Source organism: Abrus precatorius, unplaced genomic scaffold, assembly GCF_003935025.1.
Source record: "Abrus precatorius isolate BTA unplaced genomic scaffold, Abrus_2018 Scaffold7, whole genome shotgun sequence".
Classification (NCBI taxonomy): Eukaryota; Viridiplantae; Streptophyta; class Magnoliopsida; order Fabales; family Fabaceae; genus Abrus; species Abrus precatorius.
Window position 1 is genome coordinate 3,056,999 of NW_020874417.1, and position 22,353 is coordinate 3,079,351.

Consider the following 22,353-nt stretch of genomic DNA (forward strand, 5'->3'; position numbering starts at 1 on the left):
AACTAACCAAAGATGTTGATGTGAAATGGAATTGCAAACCTTACCAATAGCTTCTTCCAATGAGTTACGGATAATAATTAAAACGTAACATTTCTTCAATCAAATCCATCTTGCCAACTTGTTATATGAGGAAATTAGGGAAAGTTGATCACTAAGGACAGAAAGGTGGAACAATAACCCTGTACGCATGGTCAAACTTATGAAGCTTTTTTATATTAAAGATGTTTTCTTGTTCGGAATATGCAATTTTTACCCCAAAAAATTACACTTTTAAAGGTATTTTTAAACTTGCTTTGTTATTTAATAAAAAATACTTGCACTAAAAGATAAACAGTTCGCCGACGGCAATCAAATTCTCCACTTGAATGGGCATGACCAGCTCGAGGACAAGTTGAGCCCTACAAGTCGGCTATAGTAAAAATCTCGTACCAGAGGAGTGGATGTGTTTATTACCACTTCAACGTATCTTTCCTCACTTTATTTACGAAATCTAAAGTATCATTTTTTTCCCAATCACCAGCATAAGAAGATCATGCCCCTTTTAAAATAAGAGTACCAAACAATAAACATTTCTAGAGAAATGAACCTCAGACTTAAATACTTCAGCAATCATTACACAACCTGTGACTCAACAAATGTACCAGTAACGTAATAATTGGATTGAAACTATAATCACACTAAAATCAATAACAAAGGAGAAAATAAAACGCGCTTCATACATTAACAACTAAATTTTATTTATTAACGTGTCTATCAAAGAATTATATCTAATTTTCACCAATGAGAAAAGCTACATAATTTATTGGTTTAATTATATTTTTTATCCTTATAAATATAAATTTTTTATGATTAGTTCTTACAAATATTTTTGTTATGAAATAGTTCTTTTAAAATTTGTAATTTTAAAATTAATTCATGTCGTTAATCACCCTTCTCTTAAACATTGAGCTAATTAAGGAAAAGATGGTTAACAAAGAGCTAATTCAGCATTCCACATGATATCATGTGCTATCTTAAAATCAGCTTACCTGATATTTATTATTTATTATTATTTTTTTAAATTAAAATTTATAAATAAACTTCTAAACCTATTTTATATAATTACATACAGATCCTTCTAATTTACTTTCTTTCTTTCTCTCCCTCCACCTTTCACAGTTATAAAAACATGGATGACGGCATAGTCCATGTACCTCAACCCAACAATCATAGTGCTCCAAGAAACACCATCTCTGAGAGGCATGTCAGAAAAAACCTCTTCTTGCCAATCCAAGCTCACCTGCTTTAGCATAACCAGCAAGCATCACATTCCAAGAGGTCAAATTCCAAACCGGCATCCGTCTAAACACGTCCCACGCACCTTCCACGTCACCACACCTAAAAGCGGCGGTAACAACAGCATTCCACGCAACATTTTGATCATAAATTTCATCAAACACCTATTGTGCAGACTCATAGTACCCACATTCAGCATACATGCTGATCAAAGTTGTCCCAACAAAAATATGGGTATCAAAGCCATGACACAGAGCTTGAGAATGCAACTGAATCCCGGGTCTCAAGTGACGAGAGTTGGCGACGCCTTTGAGGGCGAAGGTGAAGGAGAAGCTGGAAGAAGGTAGGATTGCTAAGCATTTGGATGAAGGTGTCGGGACCTTCATGTACAACACCCTCATTCGCGCACTCTCTCTCTCTCCCAAAGGCGGAGGTCATAGTGCAGAGCATCGGAGATAGAGATGGCATAGTGGAGAGTAAAGATGGCAACATCCTTTGACAGTGTGTAGTATATGCTTTGCTTTGTTTTGGTAACTATGGTTGGAAAGAAATGCCAGAATCTTCAACTATAATTTCTCGCCATTACTGCTTTTGTAGAATAATTTGACCTTTGTTTTTTGTGCTGGTGAGTAATTTAAAGGGAACTTTACGATATTTTCTTCCTTGTTTTTTCTCAATTTTTAGTTGTGGAATCTTCTTTAGGATAATATCTTATCCTCTCCTCCTGTACGAAACCCTCAATCTCCCCCAAAATTTCATTTGTTTTTAATACAACAATTAAAGCTATTCCCCATTAGGTAGCTGGATCAGTTCTTACTATTAGTGCTCATATGATTCGTCTTCTCGCTAGACCAAGCCACCTTAGGCAACAGTCAATTGTCTTTTCCCCCTAAAATGAATTGTCATAACACAATTTTCATTCAAGTTCATCATAACTTATACTAAATGGTTGAAAGTGTTGACCTAACTAACTACACTGGAATAAAAAGGAAAACTGAGCAACCGAAAGTTCAGAAGGAAAGAGAATGACTGCGGAAAAGAAAGAAAAAAAATTAGAAAGACCTGTATGCAATTATACAAAATAAATTTAAAAATTTATTTGACGTAACTGACCTTAAAATAACCACAAGTGCTGAGCTAACTCTCCATTAACTAGCTCAGCACTTAATGGAAGAGTGATTAAAGGTGAAACCACTTTCTCACAAAAATATTTATAAAAACTAATCACAAAAAGACCTATATTTATAGAAACCAAATACATAATTAAGCCTAATTTATTAATATTAAGTTATTACAAACACATTTTGCATAATCGATTTAATTAATTGAATCGAGTATCATTCCGATTTCAAATTTCTTAAAGGCTTTTTTACTGCAAACTACCTGTCTTAGTCATACCTACGTTCAAGACTACCAGTTCCTAACCTCGCAATATTGAACATACTCTACATTACATAATGTGCACCAATTACTGAGACGTAAAAAGTATAAAACCATTCAATTAAGTAAAAGTTGGTATTAAACGAATATAATATGATTTATACGCCACTTTACCCTCAGAATAACTCTCAATAAAAATATAATTTGGTGATTTTTAAGAACCCTAAAAAGTGAGTGAATCCAAACATGCACAGATGCCCTTAACATCGACAGTGTCAGACAGAATATGTTGATGAAAAAGGAACAGAAGACTACGTGAAAACTATAACCTGTGCAGTTGAAATTGATTCACGAGCAAATTTGATGTCATTCCAAATATAAATCTAGATGATAGCACTTATCATTGACGGGGGTGGGTAGGAAAGAGAATATAATCTTAGCGGTGACGCTAACGGCAGTAAGAAGTGTGAGAGGTGAACAAGTTTAGGGTGGTAGGGGTACCAGCAACTATGAATGAATTGTTATATTTGTTTATAGAAAATTACAAACACACCAGGGTTATCGAGGTAAGTTGACTCGCTATCTTTAATGCTTATGAAAAACATGGATATATGTTGGTTCTCAAACAAGAAGTTATACAAACTGATAAAGCAGGATTGCATAACAATTTAGAGAGAGATAAGAAACAACAATTCTAAACTACCAATAAATCTCATCTCTTCAAAAAACTTCTTCCAGATAAGTTTCGCAAATGTAAAATGTCTATCACTTCCAGTGCAAATTCAAGCTTTAACAAAATCTGAGTCAAATTTGAAGTCCTACAAGCAGATAAAAAAAAGAAAAGAAAAGAAAGATGAATTAAATAGAAATCGCACTCAAACTATAGCGTTGGCTGCACTTGCAATCCTGGGCCACAGATCAGCACACTCTTTTCCAATTGGACCAGTGATAGCCGAACCTACATCAACACGTGCGGGAACCAAATCAATACCACCAAATGCATCAATGAGGTCAAATGAAAGAGAAATGAACAATATATACCTTTCATTTCACCCTTAGGATTAACAATGACACCAGCATTATCTGCACAAACCAAGCATCACAAGTCAAGAACTGTTCACTGAATCTAAGTTATAACGATTTAGCCATACATGAATCAAATGAAGAAAAAGATTTACCAGCAGACAGGTAACACAATGATAAGAAATAAACATCATGCTGTTTAAAACTGGCAATGAAATCACAACTCTATGCTTCCCAGTGTGAATGACCAAACACAAAACATGGCACTCAGCATTACAGAAGCAACAAATTCCAAATCCAAGTAAACGAGATGGAGTGGAATTGAATACCTTCGAAGTACATATAAACCCCGTCCTTTCTGCGCCAAGGCTTGCGCTGCCGAACGATCACTGCTGGCAACACCTTCTTCCTCAGATCCGGCTTCCCCTTCTTCACGGTGGCCATAACCATGTCGCCGACGCAAGCCGATGGAAGACGGTTCAACCGACCTTTGATACCTTTCACCGAAATGATGTAGAGGTTCTTCGCCCCGGTGTTGTCGGCACAGTTCACCGTCGCCGCCACCGGAAGACCCAGCGACATGCGGAACTTGTTTCCCGCCGATCCACCGCGACCTCTCTTCGACATCTCTCTCTCTCTCTCTCTCTCTCTCTCTCTCTCTCTCTTCCCACTCTTCTCACTGTAACGTTTTTCTCTATATATATGCAAAACCACGAGGGTTTTTAGGGTTTCAATGGGCTGGGCCTAACTTCTTGTTGGGCTCCCCAAACACAAATAATACCATTATTTTTTTTATTCCACAAAGCAATTAATGAGCTTGATAGAAAACGATGTCGTTCTGTGCTTCTTCCCTTCTCTCTCACTCTCATCATCTTGTCATTACTCCGTCGAGCAATTCCCGTCACCGGCGACTCACCAGACGCCACGTCATCCGTCCCTGCTTGAGGATGTCGCTGAACAACAACGATAATAACAAGAACTTCAATTCTTCTTCATTGCTGAATGCGGTGACCAAACTACTATGGGGGCAGTCGTTACCGCCGGGGCTCCTCGTCGCCACCGTGCGCACCGCCTGGAACTCCACGTGGCGTCTCATGATGTCCCAGCTCGCTCCCTCCGACTCCTCCGGAGGTTATTCCAGGCCCGCTTCTAAATTCCGAATATCGGGGCTGTCGCCTCCCCGTAGCCTCCACCTCTACGTGGGCCTGCCGTGCCCGTGGGCCCACCGTACTATGATAGTGCGGGCGCTGAAGGGCCTGGAAGAGGCCGTGCCGGTCTCGGTTGCGTCCCCGGGCCTGGACGGGTCGTGGGAATTCAAGCGGGTCGGTGGTGCGGGTGCGAGTGGGATTAGTCCGAGTTTGGATAAGGCGAATGGATGCAAGACATTGAAGGAAGTTTATGGGCTTAGAAGAGGTGGGTACGATGGAAGGTCCACGGTGCCCATGTTGTGGGACAACGATTCAAAGGATGTTATCTGCAACGAGAGCTACGATATAATTCAATTGTTCAATTCCGGGTTAAATGAGTTAGCCCAAAACCCAGTTTTGGATCTCTCACCCCCTGAATTGAAGGAAAAGATTGAGGAATGGTATCAAGTTATATACCAAAATGTCAACAACGGGGTATATAGGTGAGTGAGGTTAAGTATTTAGAACTGAGACTTGAGAATTGAATTGTTTCTAGTTCATTAAATTGGGAACTTTTGGCAATTGCAGGTGTGGGTTTGCGCAGAGCCAAGAAGCTTATGATAAAGCGGTGAATGACTTGTTCTGTACACTTGACAAATTAGAGGATCACTTGGGGAATTCCCGCTATTTATGTGGACATGCATTGACCCTTGTAGATATATGCCTATTTACCACTCTAATTCGGTTTGATCTTGCCTATAGCGTTCTTTTTAAATGCACCAAGAAGAAGTTGTACGAGTATTCCAATCTACATGCCTACATGCGCGACATTTATCAGGTACATGCCCCTCAGAATGATTACCAATTATCAATCAATTCTGTTGCTAATTGTAATTTCGTGCTAATTACTGTGATGCGTGCTCATGCCATTTCACAGATTCCCAAGGTTGCAGATACTTGCAATTTTACAGAAATTATGGATGGTTACTACAAAATCCTTTTCCCGCTCAATCCAGGGTGCATTAGACCGGTCATGCCTTCTACTTCTGAGCATGAAATCCTTTGTAGGCCGCATGGAAGGGAATCCCTGTCAACGGCTTCATCGGTAATTGTAAATTACTGAACCACACCTCCCGGTGCAAAGTAAAGTCCGTCGTCATTAGTTGGTTCTGTTTGTAATAGTGAAACAATATACTACCTCCATCTTTTACAGTCATTACATAAAATTTAAAAATACATTTATCTTGTTTTCATTAAAAGCATTATGAAATTTCTTATTATACTTATTCTAAAATTTATGTCATAAATGAGCCGAGAGAAAAAAATACTTTTTTTCTAAATAAAAAATATCTTAATAATAAAATTAGAATAAATTAATTATACCTTAAAACTGTAAAATGACTATTATTTCGAGAAAAATAAAATTAACTAAAGAAACTATGTATAACACTTTCTTTTGTTCTGTTAATAGTGTATTATGAGGCCCAAACTGATGAAACATGCATCTGAAGAACCACACTAAACGTTAACTCCTTTCTTAGGACAAGTCTGCCTTATAGTTTTCAAAAAACTGTACAAAGTAACTAGTCTCCCAACCACTAACGTAACAAAACCCAAAATGAGGAAAAAGCACCACTTGTGGTTGGCTGGGTCTCATTACAACACAACATCCCATGCACGGGTCAGACAACAAAATTAGTTTTACCAGAGAATCCCTATCATCGTCCAAATGAAGCAGATCTAATGGATCCTGCATCATAAAAGAGCAAAAACTCGTTACTGAAATCACAATTCACACCAATAGTGAAAGCTTCATATTACCCAAGAGCAGTAGATTCAACTTACTATTTGATCGCTTCATATTCCTGCAGAATCTACTGCCACATCTGCACTGGAACAGTTTGACAGGATGATCAGGGTCATCAAAGTCAATGCCATAATCCTGCAGAAATACCGTGAACATTGACTCTTCTAGAGAAAAAAATTGATTCTTAGATTAATTAAATGGTCTGTAAAAAGTGAACTACACAAATGATAAGATACTGGTCAGTATAACCATATTAAATGGTTTGCCAACTAACCAATGTACATTAGCATTTGTTAACTCACCAGTCATAAACAACTAAAAAAATAATTTCTAATGTGAATAAACAAATTATCTCAAACTTGATAGCATTGCTAATTGTTCCCTACTTGAAAAAAATAGAGCAAAAGCAAATAATAGGCACCATGAAGAATTAAAGATTTTTATATACCCGTTCACCAAACACCATATTACAGAACCAAACTTACCCATGTTAGTTCTTCCTGTGCTGCTATTTTTCTGGAAGCAAAAAGGGCAAACTGCACATGTTAACATATTAAAAGTATCAGCAAGCAAAATATGCCAGCTTGTCATGCAAACAGAAGATGCTAAAAACTGCAGATGGGATTTCAACAATTTGCTAGTTTCTCACATGATAGTAGTAATGATCGGGATCCTCAACTTCGACTGGGATCTCCACCAAGTTTGCATCAGAACATCTGGAATATGACATAGATTTATTATAAAATCTTTAAAATAATGTGCCAAATGTCTGCCTAGCCATTCTTTAATAAAAGTTAAGAGAACACAATCATAAGTATCATCTCCATGCACAATCAATCATCCAAAGCATACAGATGGAAAGAAGCTTCTTTGAGCTTTTGTATCACAAATCTTTGTCAACACAATTAAATGTTTCTCATTCATAACAAATTAACAATTACATGGAAAAAAAATCATTTTTCTCTTTGGATAATTAGAGGGGCATGTGTTAAAAAACAGTGAACTACTTCCACTATAATGACACCCAACAATATCTTATTCATATAAAGTTTATAAATAATACTAAATTTGATGAATTTTTCACTGTAATATTTTTTTCCATAGTTTGTTAAGTAGAAATCACAACCCGGGGCCCTCCCCATCAAATTTCAAAAATTAATGTTCTTTGTCCATATAAATATAAATCAACTATATCAATGAATATTTGTCTTCAGCTTTTTTCACAATATCAATAAAAAGAGCAATCAAGCAAAGCGAGTCTATTGAACAGCAGTAGTAAGAAATAGTACCGAGACAAAACTGATAATATACTTATGTAAGTTGTAAACGAGAATTTATTAACTTAAAATATATCAACAAAATGTAGAACTGTAGTGTTTCAACATTTCAGGAGACAATAATTGACTCAAGAAATTTCTTGTTCACTTCCCCTATTTTTGAACCTTAAGAGTGCCAAATTATCTAAGGGTTAATACCTGTGATTGATAAATCTAGCAGTGTTGCCAAAGGAGGCTGCATCCAAGCATAGAGCTTCTTCGTCCTTCACAAATCCTGAATCCCAATTCGCATCCAGTAGGATTGGGTATGTATATTTCCCATTTTTAGTGCATTTCATATTCCTCTCATGCAACTCTTTAATGGTTAAAATTTCTCCAACAAATTCACACACAAATGCACCCTTTGGCAAGTCCTCTAAGGTACGAAGACCCCATCCTTTTCCCTCTGAAGTGAAAAATACCTAATTTCCAGATATTTATGAGAAATATTTTTAATAGCATCCAATTAAGAAACAACTTAAGAATATAAATTGTGCATCAACTTCGAAGAAAATCTACTTTTTTTACAACTGGCAAAGATTACTGAAACACCCACATGACCCACCTGCAAGTTGCAAGTTATTCCTCGCTGTATAACTCGATTGCCACACTGTTTCCCGCAGCCACATTTGCTCCAACATTCTTTAATAAACTTCCTCTTTAAATGTCCTCTACATGGTTCTAAACAACCACCATTCTTAGATCTTTCAAGTGGGCAATCTTTGCAATAGAAGAAATGTTGTTGAGGGTTGCAACTAATGGCAATGCACTCTTCCACAAACTCTTCCTTCAGTAAGCCTTGAGCAGTGTATGCAAATTCACCTCCAGTTTTATTTGCACAAACACAGGATGTAGATGGCAAGAGACAATTGCCCATACAAGTTGAACAACAATCCTTGCCCCCAATACGGGATAGAGAAATGTTCACATAAGCATCTTGGAACACAAGGTTTTGGGGAATGTAGTTAAAAGCTGGTGGAAAGTCAGTGGTATTTTCATTCACCCATGCAATTTGAACAATTTCTTCTCCTTTTGTAAGGTCATTAACATCATGAAAAGACCTTATATCATCAGCTGTAAGCTGATGCTGTGAAACAACAACTAAACTATGAGAATTTGGAGATGTAGGAGCTTCCAGATCCTTTCTGACAATACTTTGTGAAAAATCATTTGTGCTGCCCATCTTGGAAACCATTACAGCATCATCCAAGCCACTCAGGGGGGGTATAGAAAAGGTACCTTGGGGAGAAACTAAGGCAGCAGAAGACTTGACATCAACTGATCCATTGGAAGAGTGAGAAAACATCTCCAAATCCTTATTTCCTCCTACACTCTGTTTGCCATGTGCCTCTGATTCCTTCAACACGTCAACACTGGTTCTTATCATAGAGCCTTCTTGCAACCCATCATTTGAATCAGTTCTAGATTCCAACATGCAATCACATATATCTCTCAACAGTTTCAGGACAGAAAAATTTGGGTCAGTGATTTTATATGAATGCAGACATTTATCCTCAATCATTTCTAGAAGTTGATCTCGACTAGGCATACGAAAATCTGGTCCCCGAAGAGCTGAGCTGCAGCTCAAAGAAAGTTTTACCTCTCCAAGAGTTGATGAAGCTATCTCTACAGTACAAGTCGCTTCTTCATTTGATGAAGGAAGAATATCTTCATCTCTATTTCCATCTTGGCATTGTGATGATGTCACACTAGCATGGCTACCATGCTTTCCAGCTACACCATTCTTCATTGATAAGCGCCTTACACTTGATGGTTCTGAGAGAAGAAAAAAATCATTAGTTAACCTCCTAACAAAATGAATGTTAATTGGCAACAAAATACTAAAAAAGGGCAACACGACAACTACAAGAATAATTGAGACAAAATTAACATTTTACTTAGCTTTAGACTGAGATAAAACTGATTCAGATGCCAGAACCCTAACTATTTCAACATATACAAGCAATGAACATCATAGAGCATCTTATGAGTTATGACAAACTTCTACAAAGATGATAGATTACTAAAGACTTGCATATTGTATATGCCAATTAGAGCATATGAAGGGACCACAGTGCCTGACTTTGATCAGTAGGCAACTAATGTGATCTAATTATAATTATGCAAACACCATACCAAAATCTGTGCATTGACTTCTATATTCTTGTGAGGTATGCAGATTAAAGATCTTTCTGTATTTTCATAAGAATATATTTCCATCTAATGCACAATACTACCAAGAACATAACTGAGCATGTTTGGATTGCAGTTTGCACAACCCAAAGGCTGGGCAAATGCAAAGAAAGTTTCATCTACAACTAACATGTCTGGCAAAGCCATGGTAGGTTGTTTTTGAACGTGATTTTGAGTATCAATCCATGGTCTGAATGGACATGGGGGGAAAAGTTGCTTTTCTGATAAGCAAAGTCACAGTTTGCAAACTATAATCCAAAGATGCTAGTCACAGCTAATATATCATTCCACTAAAAAGATAGCAAGAATCAATGAGGGAATAGTCCATTTAATACCAGGAGGAATCACTGCAATTGGAACCTCATAATCAGGCAATTCATCAATAGGCTCATCCTTGGGTATGATAAGTGTGTGAGTACAAGGCATTTGATTGTTTGACAACAGAAGCTTTCCTTGTTCAACTGTTTGTTGTTTAGATGGTAAGGATGGGGTCACTCTTTCAGATGCAAGTCTTCTTCCTCCGTGAGCAACTTGGGGTGATGCAGGTTGCTTTCCCTTGTCAACAATACCATCTTGTGGTGGGAGTGGGTGTGCTTCAATCCTCACATTCCCATCAGATGACACTTCTCTGTTTTGAGGCTTCTGTCCAGAATGACCCTTGGAGAATGCATTGTCTTCTAATCTAGGCTTTTTTGATGGAGAAGCAGAAGAGCTGGAGGTACTGTTATTCAGAGAATTCAAAGGCTGACTCTCTTGGCCTCTTAAACGCAACCTTTTCAAAGGTCGGGCTTCTTCAATATGCATTTGAGTCTCTTCACCCTCCGTCTCTTCTTCCTGGTAGTTTGAAAAGGCAGAAGACATTTCAGAACCTACAGGCATAAAATTTAAAAAAAAAAAAAAGTACGCAGATTAACTCAGTCAACAAAGAACAATGAGTATTATGTACATCAACTGTCTGGCTCTTCTTTTTCAGTTCAGGCACCTGTTAAATGAAACCCAAGGAAGGAAGTAAATATGTAGAAGAAACCTGAGTAGGTTGGGGGTGGGGGGAGGGGAGAGAAATAAAGAGCATATGAAGTGGGAAACAACACCTCATTTTCTTCATCCTCAAATATAGCATCTGCTAGGACTCTATAGTTCTCTTCCTCAATAAGATCCCAATTTTTGTCATACAATTTGAGGAGTTTCTTTAATACTGATTTCACTTTTGTTTCAGCAATCCCAAGACTTGCCATTGCACGATAAGCCCCAGCCACTCTTTTATTGGGTGCCATTTATAATCAGCCAACAATTACTTGAGTTACTTTTACTACAGTCTCCCAAAGGTTAAGCACCCCCAAATCTCAAAAGATTTCTGAGAACGGAAATACAATAAATGATTTGTGAGAAATTAAGCTGAAAAAAGCAGGGGGAACACAGAAAATTCAGTTATCCCATTTTTCAATAACATTAAAAGCTAGGTACATAAGCCAAAATCCAGACAATTAAAAAAGGAAATTCAATAAAAAGAAAAGTCAGTATTTTGACATATAGATATAATATCTTGTATCATCAATATCCTTCTTAAGAAAGCCTGCTGCAAGAAGCAGAATATGAGTCAACGAGTCGATCAAATGTTTTAACTTCTCCGTCGTCGTAATCTTTCAGTCCAAGACTTGAAATTAAAGGAGTAAAAAATGAATTCTACATATATTTACACATAACTGAAAAATTAGGGAAACGAAAGCCCATATCATATTGCATGTTAGGATAACGCAGGTGCTTCGTGCTCCTCAATAAATACGTTAGAAGAAAAAGGGGCAACGCTCAGAAACTCAAACGCAACAAGACACGCGTAAACGGAATGAAGTGAGTGAATGGTCACATAAACGCACTGAAATTTCTCGAGTTAATCTTTGAAAACAAGTACTAAAGAAAGACAGTCTCAGAAACTGTGAATTTCAAACATGCATTCACACCCAAACCCTAGCTAAAATATGCACGAGAACACGCAATAGAGAATATTCGCACAGAGCAAAAGTTGATCTTACCAGCCGAAGCTTGGACACTGACTCCAACAATCAAAACCTCGAAACGACATGAAAGCACAAAGAAAAACACACACACATAACATTTCCCACGTTGAAAACGAAAAGAACAAAAACCACTAACAGAGCGAGAGACGACAATGCGGTGGAGCAGCAAAACGACAAGCACGGGATGCAAAACGACGCTTCAGGAGGGAGAGGGGCACTGGAGAGAGAAACGAGGAATGAGAAGATGGAATGAAAACGACGAGAAAGAGGAAAACGACAATAGAGGAATGAAGATGAAAAGTGACCTGCAATCTGCATCTGTATCTGCATGATGATTTGTGAATGCTTAGCATTTTGATGATTGTTGTTAGCTTAAGGAGGGAGAAGAAGAAAGGACTGAGTTGGGGGAAAATATAGGGTGCCACAGTAAACTGTTCTTTTCACCTTCCCCAGCTCTTTTATTACTCCTCATTCATATGTTACCATTATCTTCAAAATTACTTGTTCAGATTATTACTAATTAAGAAAATATATTTTTATATTAACTTTCATTTATATGTTAATTTATAATTTAATGACAATGTAGATAATATATTTTAATTAAACTATTGAAGCGTAATTCAATTTTTGGAATTAATGGTGTACTAAAAAAATGAAAATAATTAAAAGATCAATGTATCCTTACTAAAATAATTATGCCTGAATGAAATAATTGTAAATTAAAATAACATAAAACTTAATAAAATCAATAACAGATTGATTATATCTATAAAAAATAACAATTAAAAGCATTGTTTTTTATATACTAAAGTATTATTAGCATGCTTTTAAAAGGAATAGCATGGCTTCCACAAAGTTATATTTATGAAATTACATGGAAAAGATTGATCTTGAAGAAGAGATACATGCTTTCTTGAATTGATGCAAAGTGTGTCTTGGATTTACAAATGCACAGTACTTTTAATTAATATTTCATTTGATTTTTTTAATAAAATATAAAATAGAACATTTTTTGTCTTTATTATAAAAATAAAAAATAAATTTAAGATTAATTAATTATTAAATTTTTTATATCTTTTTTTATTAATATCATTAAATATACAAATTATTAATTATATCATTTAACATCATAAATATTTTTGAAATAAAATTTATATTTATAAAAAACATAATATATTTAATTATTTTATTTGATTATGATAATTTAGTCTTTTGTTTCTTATATAAATAAAGAGAATAATGATTAACATCTTTCAAAAGTATATTCCACTAAATGATGTGTGAATTGCAAAGGGCAAATGGGTTACATGACTTCTATACTTTGTGCCACTTGTTAGAATAGAAGTACACATGGCACTCCAATTACAATAATTCTCTTATATATACAGTCTTGTTTTTTTAATTTAATCTGTTAACTTACTAATTTTTAATTTTTAATTTTTAATTTTAAAATTTTAATTATTATTTGTTTTTTATGTTTTTATTAATTTTTTTCATTAATTTTGTTAGTCATACTTGTACATATAACATTTAAGTTTCAAAGTTTTAAATTTATTTTTATTTATTTGTATGTTCGTTAAATTCATACTATATGTCTATTTTTTTACTTTTTATTTTTATTTTGCAAATCATTAAACGTACACTCTTTCTCTAACCGTTTTTTATAACATAAAATCATCAACATTATAAAATAAAAGTATCTATACCATCTCACTTTCTTTTAATATTAAAAAAATAATAAATAAATAATATTATTCTAATTTTTAAGAAGGAAGCATTTGAAATAAATTAAAATATAAAACAATAACTATTTTAAATACGCGCGGTTACTAAATTTTAAGTTAAAGTCAAAAAATTAAATAAGTACTTTTCTGTATTTTATACTTATTAAGTATGTGATCAAATGATAAAAAAAATGTTTTAACTTTAATCAATAATTTTAAATTCAAGACTTAGATATATAACTGCATTTAATATTTTCAAAGCAGAGTATTGTCATAAATCCCACTTAACCCATGTTGAGCTGAGAAATAATATGACATATTTATTTATAATAATAATTATAATAAAATAATATAAAAATCAATATTATTTATAACTCAAAAAAAATCATTATTGCATTCACATTGCCCAAGTCTCTTTTTCTGCAACCACTTGTCCAACTAAATTTTATGTTTTTATTTTATTTTATTTATTTGTGTGCGCATAAAATTTAGGAGAGAAAAGACATATTATATCTTATTTAAGAAGAAAAAGTTAACGAGTTTAAAAAACATTTATAAAAAATTAGAGAAAAATATAATATATTTAAAAAAACAAATGTTTACGAAAGTTTTATATTTATCTAAAATTTGTGATTTTATCTTATTTACTTGACTAATTTCTTGAGTTTCATAACTTACTCTGAACGACCACATCTCTATACTTCATCTAAAAAACTCATTTGGACTTTTTATTAATTTTCCATTCATGCTCAAGCTCTCCTTGTAGAATGTGATAATTAAATAAAGCCTTTTCAAGATTGATGACTTTAAAATTTAAATCCTTATTAACACAATTGATAGAGATTGTTTCGAGTCATAGTATATATATATATATTTATTTATTTATTTATTTTGATCAGTTACTATATGGTATGAAAATTAAAATTACTTTTACATCATTAAATAGCTTTTATTAGATAATTTCATTACAAATAATACTTATATAAAACCATTAATAATATAAGAAATGTTTAGTTTTACATCATCATAAGCTAGAATAGGTTGGGTATTATTACAATTATTATTATTTGTATTTAGTTGATATATTTTTATCATTTATTTATAATTTTCTCCAACAAAATGATATATTCCTACTTATAATAGAAAAAGGGTAGCTTGAGACTTCAGTTTCACATTGTTCATAGTTCATTCCCATGCTTTTAAAACCCCAAATGCCACGCTGGAACACGGTCTCAACGTGACTACAAAGTTATTATATGCTCAGTCAATGCATTCAAAAGTTACCTTCTTACTCTCTGGTCAAAATTTTCATGCACTAACTTCATCATTATCATTTAATAGTTTGAAACAGAATAAATCAGATTAATTGGCCACATCCATTCCATTTATTCAATTAACCAATTTATTAGGATGGTTTAACGATTAATTCATTATTTTGAAAATGTTAGAAACGAATTTCCAATTAACATATAAAGTGATCTTTAATTAGACATTAACAAACCAGATTCATTATTGAGGCTTAGAAAAGATTCATCCAAGTAGGGATATAGATGTGTCAAACACAGAGAAAGGAAAAGCAAAAGACACTTAAAACCGAGTAAGCCAAAACAATCTTCCAAAACCTTCCATGTTGTGAGTGAGATTAAAGAAAACAAAAAAGAACTAAACTTTCTTCAACCCCTCAAATGGGCATGATCAGAAAACGTTTCTCTCACCCCTTTCCATTTCTCTTCACTGTTTTTTGGTTCCTTCTTCTTCATCATCCTATGTCAGAAGCAGACAACACAAACTTGGTTTACAAGGGTTGTGCGGATCAGAAACTGCATGATCCACCATCAGGGATATACTCACAGAACCTCAAAGCCCTCTTGGTTTCTCTGGTGGCACAATCAGCACAAAAGGGCTTCTCAACCACAACCTCAGGGAATGGCCAGAATGTGATCATGGGTTTGTACCAATGTAGAGGGGACCTTTCAAACTCTGCATGCTACAACTGTGTCAGCAAGATTCCTTACATGCTTGACAAGCTATGTGGAAAAGTGGTGGCTGCTCGTATTCAGCTCACAGGGTGCTACTTGAGGTACGAGGTTGTCGGGTTCAAGCAGGTACCTGAGACTCAGTTGCTTTACAAGGTTTGTGGGGCCAAGCAGGAGAGTGATGGGTTTGAGGAGAGAAGGGACTATGCGTTTGGCATGGTGGAAAATGGAGTGAAAAGTGGTGGAAACTTGTTTTACACTGGGAGCTACCAGTCTCTCTATGTGTTGGGGCAGTGTGAGGGTGATTTGGCCAATGATGATTGTGGGGATTGTATGAAGAGTGCTGAGGATCAGACCAAAGCTGAGTGTGGTGACTCAGATTCTGCACAAATTTATCTCCATAAGTGTTTTATCAGCTACAGCTATTACTCCAAGGGAGTGTCTATCTTGTCATCTTCTCCAGGTAGAGCAATGGAGACAATATCTTCCTTCTCTTACTTTGATGTAATTTCTGTGATTATAAGAAGATTCATGCCAGTTTCTATCTGTTTGTGGCTATATCACAACGAGCTCGTGGGGGGTTTCAACTAGTGAAAAAAATGCAATGTAATGTATTATATTACGTGTGTTTATGAATTGATTTATGTTCTTGTTAGTTCGAAATCGGGGCTAATTTGAGAAAGGGGTAGAGTAAAGGATTCATAGGGTGTTGGTAGGTGGATGAAGAATTGAAGATGTCTTCTATTTAAAATTTACTTCTTGTTGCTGTGATGCATGTATGCTAGTTGAATCAGTTTCATAAAACGTGTTTTGTTGTTGTGTTTGATTGGATCAGGGTCAGTGGGGCTACAACACACGCAGAGGACTGTGGCTCTTGCAGTGGGAGGGTTTGCAGCTTTGGGTTTCTTAATTGTTTGTTTGTTATTTCTCAAGTCATTGTTGAAGAAAAAAGATGGTAAGTATTGAGAATTGGACTTTGTATATCATATATATATACACAAGTGGTTCATAGACTACTTTTTAACATGTTAGATAAATATACTTGCAGACTTTGTATAGCTTGGACGAAAAAGGGTTAAAATTAAGATCATAATTGATGTCTCGAGTTTGAGATGGGCGAATACAATTTGAGCCTTGAATTGGGAAAGTAAAGCGTGGGACATAAGTTCATCAGATTGTGTGTGATACATCTATTTGTCCCTACCATATAACTTTGGCAGAGATATGACAATACCCTTCTTTGTTGATCAAACAGTCCCTTCTCTAATGCACTTTTTTAAGTCTGTTGCTTCACATGACATGCATCCTCTAACTCTTTGTTTGGATTTAAGGGTGAAATTAAAAGGATTTAAATAGAATGAAAGGAAATGAAGATGAAATATTAGCGAAATTATATAATATTTAGATGGATTGAAATATAAATAAAAAAAAATACTATTAACATTTATTTGAATCGTTTTATTTTCATAATATCAAAAACAAACACGCAGGTGCCGATTAATAAGTGGCAACACTAGAAAACAAATTTTGGCCTAACTCCATCCCCATTTCATCCTAGCTTCAACAAGTAAAGTTTTGAAGTGATCCATAGAAATGCAATCATATCTTTATAAAACTTCAACTCATCCAAACCAAATACATGGAATGAGTTGAACTTAATCAATTTCATCCTATGTTAATTTTAATTCTCTATACTTTAGTAGAAACAAGTAAAGCATATATCTGAAAGTTATTAATATGTTTATGGTCTCCACCAACTATCATATGAGATGTAATTATATTCTTTAATTGATTGTAAAAAAAAAAAAAAAAACTCTTATCATAGATAGAATGTCTAACTTTAATTCTTTATCACCCGTCTCATCCCATGGTTTCTCTTCCTCCTTCCCATTTATGCATGACTGTGTTGTTAGGCACAAAAGATGTTATCATTGTAGTCATTATTATTTTTTTAAAATATATATAATTATAATTACGTGTGTAATTGATAATGAAGTGGTTTTCCACTTCTACCTTGGCTACTGGTTCTTTTTTCTATAATAATGTATCAAGGAACACTTTTTTATGTGTGTATCCAGGCACATCTAATCAGAGTACTTTTTTTCGTAGAAACTTGGTGAAATATCGGACTGCTGTCGAATAGCTTTGTTTTAGGGGTGAGACCTATCGACTAGCATTTTTGTTTTTTGTTGTCGTTATTATTATTTGGTCTAATTGCTTCTTTGTTATCAAGGAACTACAAGTGCTCTTAAAAGTTGTAATCAGACTAGCAGTTGGGCCATTGCACCTTTTGCTTTTTTCTTTTATCTTCGTAACTACACACACACACACAAGCATGAAACAAGTTGATTAGAAAAAAGCATTATAAAGCAAAAAATAAAATAAAATAATGAAAACCAATATATTTTAATTATGTTTCCCTAGTGCTCTTACAAACACATATATAAGGAGATTCACTTACTTTAACAAAGTTTCTCTATTAATATTATAATATTTTAACTATTACACTTGTAATTTTTAACAAAAATTATAAACGTTCAAAATTAACCAAAATCCCTAAAAATGTTTTTTTATTTACAATTAATACATAAAAGATATATAAAAATACCCTTTTATGTATCTGCATGATACATATGCCCTGCTAGCTCTCGGCATTGAGCTATCAATGCGAGAACTAAACAAACCATTTTAAACCAATTTTTTGAGATGCTTCTTGAACAGTTTTGGCTAGTTCGTGACCTTTTTTTTTTTTTTAGTTTTAATTTTAAATTTTCTGGATTGTCTGGACCGATGCCTGATCAGTCCCCAGTGCAACCGGCCAGTACAATCCCATTTTCAGAATTACAAACTAATCGAGCTCCGTATACAACCGTAAAATCAACTATAACTGCTCAATGTTTGACAGGGCATTTGCAGATTTTCAACTGTGAATAATTTAAAAAAAAAAAAAAGTGTTTGATGCAATACCCAGAAACTTAGAAAGTATTTTGTATTTTTTCTAAATGAAGATTTAAAAATTCTTTCCTGTCTTAAATAAAAATTAGAAGATATTAACATTTTTTAACCTCATATCTATTAATATAAAATAACGATTATAATTATTACATGTGTAAAAAAAAGGTACCAAGCCCTCTCAATTAAAAAAGATATAATAAATTTTACCTTAAAAAAATCACCAAAATAATATTGAGTTGAATCAAATAATTTTTAAAAGTAAATATGAATATGAATATTATAATTCGATACCTGAACCGTTGTTATATCTACATGATACGCAGCTCGCCTTAATAATGTGACGATATAAAAATAACTAAATAAGGACATGGTTGGGCACAAAAATTTCTCGGCTATTATAAAATGATCAAGACACGCTCTATAGATAGCCGAACATGCCATCATCAAACAAACAATTAAGAGACCAATGATATGGATCGATGAAATGCAACCTCATTGTTATATTTGGTTTTTTGTATTAATTTCCTGCACAATTAAGATTTTTTATGTTACAATGTGCATTAGCTTTGGAACTACCCTTCAGCACAACTGATATCTCGGCAGCCATATCGTCACTAAGTGATCCTGTTAGAAAAAACTTACAGAATATAGCTTATGACCATTTAAAACCGTTTTCAACTTATTTCCACAAGCTTCTTGATATCTTATCAAGTTTCATTGATAAATTAAGACATCATTCTTTATTATAAATAGAAAATATTGAATAAATGGTTACATAAGCAGTTATCTAAATGCACCTTATATTTCTGCTCCCCTGAGCTCACTAAGCTTTGGACCGCTGGCAATGGCATACAAGCAAGCAATTCATAACCAAACCCAGCAGAAAGCTTAGAACAAACCGCATAAACAGCAGATCTAAATCACAAAATCCTTAAATAACAAAAGATAATCTGGTTTGGTGACAACGAACCTACAGAGAGGAATGCAGTGATGGAACAGAGGAAGAAGATGGCAGGGCCTTATATAACTGGAGGAGGCAGTTTGAACTTCAACTGGAAATCATTAGAGATTATGAATCTAAAAAAGAAACGAAAATTAAAAGACTGGGGGTGTTTCTACTAACTGGATTTGGAGGAAATCAACCCTCCAAAGATGATACCATGTGCAGGCCAATGAAAAGTAGTTATAGAGTCGTTCCCCCTGTTTTCAGACGATCAAAAAGTTTACTGTCATCAATTGATTCAACCCAACCCAATTCCCTTAGTTTATGCTTCTGGTTGAAAGCAAAAGAATATATACACGAAACATCTCCTCCACCTCCCCTTTCCAAATTAATCCCCAATAACAAGCATCATAATTGTAGCAAACAGAACGAGATTAAAGCACACCCAATTCATAAACCACAAGAGTGTGTTTCAAAAACAATACTGAAAAAGGAAAATGAAATACACGTTTTCATGTTCATAACTACTTCAATTAACTAACACTACAACATATTCATTTTTTTTTTCAAAACAATACCCAGCTAACCACATAGAAGCATTCAGCAAGTAGAAGTTAAATTAAACATCGCAAGCCGCATTTGATTAACTGATAACAGATAGTAAGCTTAAGAATACACAAAACTTCTCCCAGTGAGGTTTCTGAAAAGGTACAAACGTAAAATTATTGAAACTCTAGAATCAGAAGAACATAGATCTGAGAAAACCTAGGGTTAATTCACTTGGTGGAGGGGGTACCGAGGAGGCTGGCCTGCTGAAGCTCGAGGTCGTTGAGCTGTTGCTCTCGATCCATCTCGATGATGAGAGGGACAACGAGAACGAGGAAGGTGGTGCCGGCAATCCACGCGGCCTTGCCGGTGCTTCGGAGGAGCTTCTTGGCAACGAATGCGGCGTCGCCGGCGGCTTGCTTGCTTCGGTAGATGATGGGGGAGCGTGAGATCTTGGTGATGATGGAGCCGCCGTCGTTCCTTGGCCTGTCTGGGAGCGAGACTCCACCTCTTCGAGATTGCGACGCCATGGAAACGAATGAATGAGGTAATTAGGGTTTTAGCCCCTTCGCAATTTCGATCTCACTGTGCTGCGATATTTAACGCACCGTCTTAGTCTTAAGTCTTAACACCGTACAAACAATTTATTTTATAAATTTAATTGTTAAAATTGTTAAATATATTGTAAAAATATTTTAATAAATTATGTTTAAAAATTGCAAACTTTTAAACTGTTTTCTTAAATTTGGATAAACTCTTTACAAGCTCTCTTGAATGGTCTTTTAATCTTTGTATGAAAAGCTTTTAAATCAATTTTTATTTGGGAGATTATTTTTAATTAGGTGTATTTAAAACATTTAATTATTTTTTAATAAATATTTAATAAATAAATTTTATTTATAAGATTGATTGTAAAATATATTAAAAAATAAAAGTATGTATTTAGATAAATAAACTAATCAAGCACAAAAAGAAAGCTTTCATCTTCTAAATGTAGCAAATTTTTAGGTATTTTTGTACTCATAATTTATCAATTAAAATATTAAAAATTATTTTAAATAAACGTTTTTCATTTTTTTAAAATTAATTATTTTTAAAATAATGTTATATACTAGTTAACAATTTAATGGAATAAAAATCATTAACAATTTAAATATTGGCTAAATAAGGCTGTGATCCTTAAAAATTAGTATTGTTTAATTTATTTTATTAAAATTATTTATCATTTTTATTCATCTATTTTTTAGTAATTTATTAACTTATTATATTATTTATTTATATAATATCTAAATTAGTTCATGTAATTTGACTGAAACAAAGAACAAAACATGTTATTAATAACATCACATTTTTTATATTTTTAAACAAAATTTTAACTTATAAAGTTATAATTTCTAAAATAGAAACTCAAAAGTATGAATGACTGAAAGTGTAAAAGTAATATCACCATTTACATCAACTTTATATCATTTTATATAAGTTAAATTAGATGACACATAAATATATATTAGAAAACAGTAAAGAATTACTAAAAGAGAGACCATGCAAAAAATAAAAATATTTTTTAAAATTATTTTTAAAATATGAATATATTTTAAAATACCTGGAACTTATTTAACCCTTAATTTAAAAAAATTATTCTTAAAATATTAACTTATTCTCTTTCTTTGTATATATATTATTTATAATTCACATCAATTACCACTCATGCAATCCCAACTCTGAACAATACACACCTTGTTGTTCAAGTAAAGAAATATAATTGTCGTTTTCCACTTTACTCCACCCTTTTATACTTCTTCTTTACTCATTTAACAAAATCTGCCCCCACAACCAAATTACCAATAGCTAGGTTGTTGTGCATTGAGGCTTTATAAACCACTAGAAGTATCAACCTTCGCAGTAATCTTCCATATCTTCAATACCAAACTCTTGTTCTAAAACACAACATAAAAGTGAGTTTCCCTTCACATATCTAGTAGTGTTTTTGTTAACCAATGTTCTAATATCCCACCTTTTATTTATAAACTTGTTTTGATTTTTGAAGTGTATCCAAGGGTGAGAGTGAGAGTC

The 22,353-nt window shown here is 34.0% G+C and overlaps 5 protein-coding genes and 1 non-coding gene across 11 annotated transcripts; 2 read left to right on the forward strand and 4 right to left on the reverse strand.

The window, feature by feature from the left end:
* Positions 1-1,015: 1,015 nt before the first annotated feature.
* Positions 1,016-4,359, reverse strand: LOC113871046 (60S ribosomal protein L23). Its single transcript, XM_027507743.1, has 3 exons — positions 4,008-4,359; positions 3,697-3,738; positions 1,016-3,613 (listed from the first exon to the last, which is right to left on the reverse strand). Exons 1-3 carry the CDS (start codon positions 4,303-4,305, stop codon positions 3,531-3,533), a joined length of 423 nt encoding a protein of 140 aa, XP_027363544.1. The 5' UTR covers positions 4,306-4,359; the 3' UTR covers positions 1,016-3,530.
* On the reverse strand, positions 3,826-3,964 carry LOC113873972. Its single transcript, XR_003506036.1, has one exon. It is a non-coding gene; the product is annotated as a small nucleolar RNA snoR137 (small nucleolar RNA).
* A 123-nt stretch (positions 4,360-4,482) lies between the features above and the next one.
* On the forward strand, positions 4,483-6,093 carry LOC113871045 (glutathionyl-hydroquinone reductase YqjG). 2 transcript variants are annotated; one of them, XM_027507742.1, is made up of 3 exons: positions 4,483-5,308; positions 5,394-5,643; positions 5,743-6,093. In XM_027507742.1, exons 1-3 carry the CDS (start codon positions 4,509-4,511, stop codon positions 5,926-5,928), a joined length of 1,236 nt encoding a protein of 411 aa, XP_027363543.1. In that variant the 5' UTR covers positions 4,483-4,508; the 3' UTR covers positions 5,929-6,093. The 2 variants fall into 2 exon arrangements, with proteins under 2 accessions (XP_027363543.1, XP_027363542.1); XM_027507741.1 differs by having other exon boundaries at positions 4,492-5,308; positions 5,394-5,940.
* Positions 6,094-6,217: 124 nt separating this feature from the next.
* On the reverse strand, positions 6,218-12,569 carry LOC113871044 (probable inactive histone-lysine N-methyltransferase SUVR2). Of its 5 annotated transcripts, none has more exons than XM_027507736.1 (11): positions 12,442-12,561; positions 12,273-12,353; positions 11,213-11,475; positions 11,068-11,103; positions 10,457-10,955; positions 8,494-9,704; positions 8,088-8,350; positions 7,262-7,328; positions 7,098-7,148; positions 6,651-6,747; positions 6,218-6,555 (listed from the first exon to the last, which is right to left on the reverse strand). In XM_027507736.1, exons 3-11 carry the CDS (start codon positions 11,393-11,395, stop codon positions 6,524-6,526), a joined length of 2,439 nt encoding a protein of 812 aa, XP_027363537.1. In that variant the 5' UTR covers positions 11,396-11,475; positions 12,273-12,353; positions 12,442-12,561; the 3' UTR covers positions 6,218-6,523. The 5 variants fall into 5 exon arrangements, with proteins under 5 accessions (XP_027363537.1, XP_027363540.1, XP_027363536.1 ...); XM_027507739.1 differs by having other exon boundaries at positions 6,219-6,555; positions 11,213-11,516; positions 12,442-12,569; XM_027507735.1 differs by having other exon boundaries at positions 6,219-6,555; positions 11,213-11,516; positions 12,269-12,353; positions 12,442-12,469.
* Positions 12,570-15,275: 2,706 nt separating this feature from the next.
* LOC113873628 (cysteine-rich repeat secretory protein 56-like) lies at positions 15,276-17,624 on the forward strand. The gene has a single exon (XM_027511831.1). The coding sequence runs from the start codon at positions 15,546-15,548 to the stop codon at positions 16,425-16,427; it is 882 nt and encodes a 293-aa protein (XP_027367632.1). The 5' UTR covers positions 15,276-15,545; the 3' UTR covers positions 16,428-17,624.
* Positions 17,625-20,395: 2,771 nt separating this feature from the next.
* On the reverse strand, positions 20,396-20,880 carry LOC113873459 (mitochondrial import receptor subunit TOM9-2). Its single transcript, XM_027511588.1, has one exon. The coding sequence runs from the start codon at positions 20,808-20,810 to the stop codon at positions 20,511-20,513; it is 300 nt and encodes a 99-aa protein (XP_027367389.1). The 5' UTR covers positions 20,811-20,880; the 3' UTR covers positions 20,396-20,510.
* Between the last annotated feature and the right edge of the window lie 1,473 nt (positions 20,881-22,353).